Below are 5,728 nucleotides of genomic sequence, written 5' to 3' on the forward strand. Positions count from 1 at the left end.
TCTGGACAAGAAAATTCAACAACTACGAAACGAAGTGATTGTCTTGGTAAAAGTACAATGGAGACATCACGACCAAGAAGAAGCAACATGGTAACTTGAAGAGAAGATGAAAGAATAGTATCCAGAGCTTTTTCCCGAAGGTGAGTAACACAAATTTCGGGACAAATTTTTTTTTTAAGGGAGGTAGATGTAACTCATCAGTTGACTCATCGTTCGAACAAATAGAACGTGGAGTAGTAAACAACACAAAAAAATGTGCTACTTTGTGATGAAGATAAACTCCAAATTGCGTTTCCATGTATATATCGACCTTTTGAAGACTTTGTGCAAGAATAAATAAATAAAAGGAGACATAGACATATCTTAAAGTAAACAATTAAAACATGTAAGAACATGAAGCACATAATTCGTAACAACAATATTGAAACCTCTTGATAAAACAGTATTGATTGAAACCTCCAACTGCCCAAGGAATCTCATGAGTAAGCAATGTTAGTATGGACGTTTACACATGAACCCCTCAACTAGACTATACACATAGTCGTTTAATTTCAATCCATCTCAACTTAACCTTTTGACAAAAGAAATTTGTAGTTCGACCTTAACTAGACCATATCATATTCAAGAAGGGACTCCGTTGGGGAGTTGTACATTGTACTTGATACGATATCTAAGCAATGACCATAATTTAACCTTGACAATTAAATTCTCGAAATTGACATACTCACAAGGACCATGCCACTTTCAATTTAATTTCTTGGTTATCTTATTTAATTCCATCATCTAAAGTACTTGTGAAAATCATACGAGTAAGCCGTGCTAGTGTGGACGTTTACCGCATAACTCCCACTACTTAAATGGATTTAAATATTTTTCAAAAGAAATCTCAACTTGACAAACTCGTGAAATCAAACATGAAGTAAGCCACGTTAGTGTGGACGTTTACTCACATCTTCAATCACTTTGTCTTGAGACCGCTTGTGGAGGTCTAAAATAATTTTTAAGCACTATAAAAATTATTAAAACAGTTGAGTCTTTTTCTTTCAAAAGGTTTGATCATGCTCAACACATAATCCTAAATATGCTCTTCTAGAATGCAACACGTAAAACATGCTCGCAGAATTCTAAAACATGCTCAAAAAAATGATGAACCTTGCATGCTTGTCTAAGCGCAGTTAATAAACACATATCAATAAGCATAGACAAACGAGTAGGCAAAGAGCATAAAGGATTAACCCCACGACATGCAAAGAACAGAATAAAAGAAAATAAAGTTGTTCGTGATCCATTCGTGGAAACCCAATACGAATCTATTACATTTAACAGAAAAGAATAAAAATGAAAGCGCAGCCCATACATACTCCATTGGGCCTAGGGTTTGGCCTCCTAGGGTTTCTTTGAGAAAAAGAACCGCCTAGGGTTTGGGAACCCCTAGGCGGCGCCGCCATATCAACCACGGCAGCAGCAGCGCGCGAGACGTACACGCAGTGGCGCACAGGCACGCGCAGTAGCGCGAGCCAGCGCGCGCGGCGCATGTCGCCTCCCGGCGCCGCCACAGCCTCCCTCCTCACGGCATCTCGGATGTGATCAGTTTATATCTCTTAAGGTTATTCCAATTATATGGTCTTCTATGATCTACAACACACCATATAATCTACTTATATAGAGACAAAGGACATAGATATGCAATCATGTACACAATCCGATAGGAGATTAAATAGTGAACTTAGGAAACATTGTATACAAGCATAAAACGTTCTTGCTTTCAGTATACAAATCCAACAAAAGAAGCACTAAGTCTTGGTGTTCATCAGGATTGGTTTCTGGCTGTATGTCAGGAACGTAAACGTTGAGACAGTGCTGAGCAAGGCCTATGTAGTAATTCCTAAGCTTTTGAGGATAGGAGGCATCAGTCTCTGAAGTGGAGGGTGCAAAGGAACCTTTGTGAGAAAGGTGTCGGTGACATATTGAAGAATGTTTCTTTTAGGAGGCATAGTTTCATCAATCGGAGAATGGGTGTTTTGATCAAACTAAATTGGTTCCGCGATTTATGATGTGAGGTAGATTGTTCTTGAGGAGATGTATGATGTGCTTCAGAATTGTAAGGTGGCACATCAACAGAATCTGAAGGGGACTAGTAGCTTGTTCTGAGACCTCTTCAATCAGGGGTTGAAAATTTGAAGGAACAATATCAGGCGTGACGGCTGATATTGCACATTTTCTTGCATCACTTTTGGACTGAGGGGAATGTGTGCAGCGATGGATTCCGGTAGATGATGGAGGGAAATCCGTTGTTGCTGACATGGAAGGTGGTGTAGGAGCTGCATGGGATGAGCTCAAAGCACCCTTGAAGAGACTGATCGCATCAGTCATTTTAATCTCTTCCTTCCAGAAGCATGGAGTATCCTTGGTGCTGTGCAGAATGATCGAAGATACCCAGTTTCGCTGACGAATATGTCTTGAGGAATGGGCTTCAGCCTTTTCTTCTGCAAGGACTCGGAGGTATGCTTGTTCCCAATTGAATGGGCGAGTCTGGATAAGTGCCACCAGCACTATCTTGTAGGGTCGAGATATGTGATCTGGCGATCCCAATGTACCAAACCAACACCTCTTTATAATTTTGGCAATAATCTTGAGGTGTGGCTGAAGCACTGACATGCTCATGGTACGTTGCACTTCGGATGGTGATTCTTCTTTTAATGTCGAGAGAAGGAGCTTGTTGCTGACTTCTTCGGAGAACACAGGTGCAAAGCCGTCAGCGGGAAGTTGAAAAATTTCCTTGACCACTTGAGAAACATTGATTATATGTTTCTCTGAGGATGAGAAGTCGGCGGTTGTGTAGATCTTGATTTCCGCTGAGTACTCGCCAGTGTTAGCATTGAATGCAATAGAGTTGTATAACTCTTTGATCACTCCGTCTCCTAGAAGGTGTGGAGGCATGGAATGAATGAAGTTGAGCCATCCATGGTGAGAAAATATCTCATGCAATATTTCATAGTCGCCCTGCTTTTGAAGAACTTCTGGAGTGATGGACACTTCGTAACAGACAATCTTCTTGCTTACAGATTGAGAGGTCTTTCCCATATTTGAAATTGTATTGCAAGTTTTCCTGAAAAATTGAGAGTTCTTCTCATAGATTGAACTGTGGAGTTGGATTGTTAGGGCAGGATAGACAAGATAGAGAACTCAGATGTGACAGGAAAAGACTAAGGAAAAATGTGTTTTTCAACTTATGAGGAGTAGATGAACAGGAGAAGATAAGCATGAAAAGTTGTGCCTTAGTTGGTTCATAATAGTTTTAAAAATCAGTTTTGAGTGCAGTTGCAACACGTGTACCAAAATATGATTTTTTCTGAAAAAGGTGGGATCCTTAAGAAAGAAAGAAAGATGCAAGGATATTTCAGTTAAATGATTTAGTTTACACATAAGCACTTACTGGTCGACTGATCATCGTACTCGGTCGATACCTCATGGAATGCTAACTAAAGACTTAAGTTCCTCCTTAATTGGTGACTTGCTTCTCATTCTTCTAGATTGATTAATCCAATTCTTCCACAGAGGTCGTTAAACCTTTCTTTAGGGAGTGCATTTGTCAGCAGATATGTTAGTTGAATGCTTGTGTGAATCTTCTCAACTGACACATCTTTGTTTTCAACATGATCACGGATGAAGTGATGTCGTATAGGGACGTGCTTGATTTTGGTGTGATGGACAGGGTTTTGTGAGATTGCAATGGCGCTGGAGGTGTCACAGAATATAGGAACTTTACTTTCTTCGATCCCATAGTCCTTCAATTGTTGAACTAACCTAAGAATTTGTGAGTAGCAACTTCCGGCGGCTATGTATTCAGCTTCAGTTGTGGATGTGGCAACTGATGTCTGCTTTTTTGAAAACCACAAGATAAGCTTACTTCCAAGGAATTGACAAGTTTCGAAAGTTGATTTCCTGTCGATGCCGCATCCAGCAAAATCTGAATCAGTGTACCCTGTCAACTTGAAGTCGTCGTCGGCTGGATACCAAAGGCCTAGATTGGGTGTGCGTTTGATATATCTGAGAATGCACTTTGCTGCGTCCGTGTGTGCTTCTTTAGGATCTGACTGATATCTTGCACAAACTCCAACTGCAAAGGCTATGTCTGGTCTACTTGCAGTTAGATACAGTAGTGATCCAATAATCTCTCCGTACTTTGTTGAGGAAACTAATTTTCCAACCTTTTCAGTATCAAGTTTCCTAGTTGGTGTTCATGGGAAACTACACAGTCTTCATGTGTTGAACACCGAACTTGTTGATCAATTCCTTAGCATACTTTGACTGATTGATCAGTATGCATTCCTTGGTTTGCTTTACTTGTGATCCCATAAAGAAATTCATTTCTCCCATCATTGACATATGGAATTTCTTTGTCATAATATCAGCAAACTTCTTGCACATTCGTCCAGATTTTGATCCGAAGATGATATCACCAACATATATCTGTACAAGCAGGAGTTCTTCTCATTCTTTCAATGTGAACAAGGTTCTGTTTACTGATCCCTTCTTGAATCCTTGTTCGATCAAATACTCTGAGAGAGTATCATATCATGCTCTTAGACTTGCTTGAGTCCACAGAGCGCCTTCTTAAGTTTGCACACCTTATCTGGTCCACCAGCTTCCAATCCTGGAGGTTGCTCCACATAAACTTCATCGGTGAGCACTCCATTGAAAAATGCACACTTTACGTCCATCTGGTGTACTTTAAATTTCATGTACGCTGCATAGGCTAGAAAGAGCCTGACTGCTTCCAGTCGAACAACTGGGACAAAGGTTTCGTCGTAGTCAATTACTTCTTCTTGACTATACCCTTTGGCTACGAGCCTTGCTTTGTTTCTGACAACATTTCCATTCTCATCCTTCTTATTCTTGAAAATCCATTTCAATCCAATAACTTTTGCATTATCGGGTCAATCCACAAGCTCCCAAACTAAATTCCTGTTGAATTCATTAAGCTCTTCTTGCATAGCAATTATCCATTAGGTGGATTTCAGTGCTTCCTCAACATCTTTGGGTTCTGTATCAGATAGAAAGCAACTAAAATTTTCATCTTTGTTGATGCAGTTTTGGTTGATGTCGAAGATGAGGTTGCACATTGATTTTCGAGTCTTAACACCTTCTGATGCTTCCTCGATAATGTTGTCTTTTGAATGAAGCTCGAACCATCTTCTTTATTTCTTGACTTCTTTTGGTGAAGGTGGAGGTTCTTCAGTCAGAATGGTTTGCTGTCTTTTGGTTGACTCAGGCTCAAGCTCAGTTATTGCTTCAGTTCCTCTTCGAGCAGGTGTGTTTGGTTCCACGCGTTCTGCAGTGGGAGGAGTTCCCCTTGGACTAATGTCTTCTGTTGTAGCTTCAGTTGGACTGATCTTCTGATACTGAAGCTCTTCAGTATCTTCATCTTTTCCTGGTCCCCATACCAACACTTTGGTTGGTTCATTGCTAGAAGCCCCTTTTATCCTTAACATTTTCATCAGTTTCTCATTTTCTAAACTCATCGAAGGACTCGTCAAAAATAACATGAGGTGTTTCTTCCACGCTTAACGGTTGAGAGTTAAACACTCGATAGGCTTTGCTGGAATCTTCAGTACTAGTATATCCAAGAAAGATTCCTGGATCAGCTTTGCTATCAAAGGGGTTCAACCTTGTTTTATCATTATTATGGATAAAACAACTAGAACTGAAAGCGTGAAAGTAATAA

At 40.1% G+C, this 5,728-nt stretch overlaps 1 protein-coding gene across 1 annotated transcript; it reads right to left on the reverse strand.

Moving 5' to 3' along the window:
- Positions 1 to 3,521: 3,521 nt before the first annotated feature.
- On the reverse strand, positions 3,522 to 4,724 carry LOC130994241 (uncharacterized mitochondrial protein AtMg00810-like). Its single transcript, XM_057919280.1, has 3 exons — positions 4,632 to 4,724; positions 4,307 to 4,473; positions 3,522 to 4,230 (listed from the first exon to the last, which is right to left on the reverse strand). The coding sequence occupies exons 1-3, from the start codon at positions 4,722 to 4,724 to the stop codon at positions 3,522 to 3,524; spliced, it is 969 nt and encodes a 322-aa protein (XP_057775263.1).
- Positions 4,725 to 5,728: the final 1,004 nt, after the last annotated feature.

This window comes from Salvia miltiorrhiza, chromosome 7 (assembly GCF_028751815.1).
Source record: "Salvia miltiorrhiza cultivar Shanhuang (shh) chromosome 7, IMPLAD_Smil_shh, whole genome shotgun sequence".
NCBI lineage: Eukaryota > Viridiplantae > Streptophyta > Magnoliopsida > Lamiales > Lamiaceae > Salvia > Salvia miltiorrhiza.

Bases quoted from the DNA above. Each gene is read 5' to 3' on its own strand.
- LOC130994241 (XM_057919280.1), bottom strand. From the start codon at position 4,724: ATGGACGTAAAGTGTGCATTTTTCAATGGAGTGCTCACCGATGAAGTT. The intron at 4,474-4,631 runs GTGTGCAAACTT...CTGCTTGTACAG, and splicing joins AAGCTGGTGGACCAGATAAG to ATATATGTTGGTGATATCAT. The intron at 4,231-4,306 runs GTATGCTAAGGA...AACACCAACTAG, and splicing joins ATACTGATCAATCAGTCAAA to GAAACTTGATACTGAAAAGG.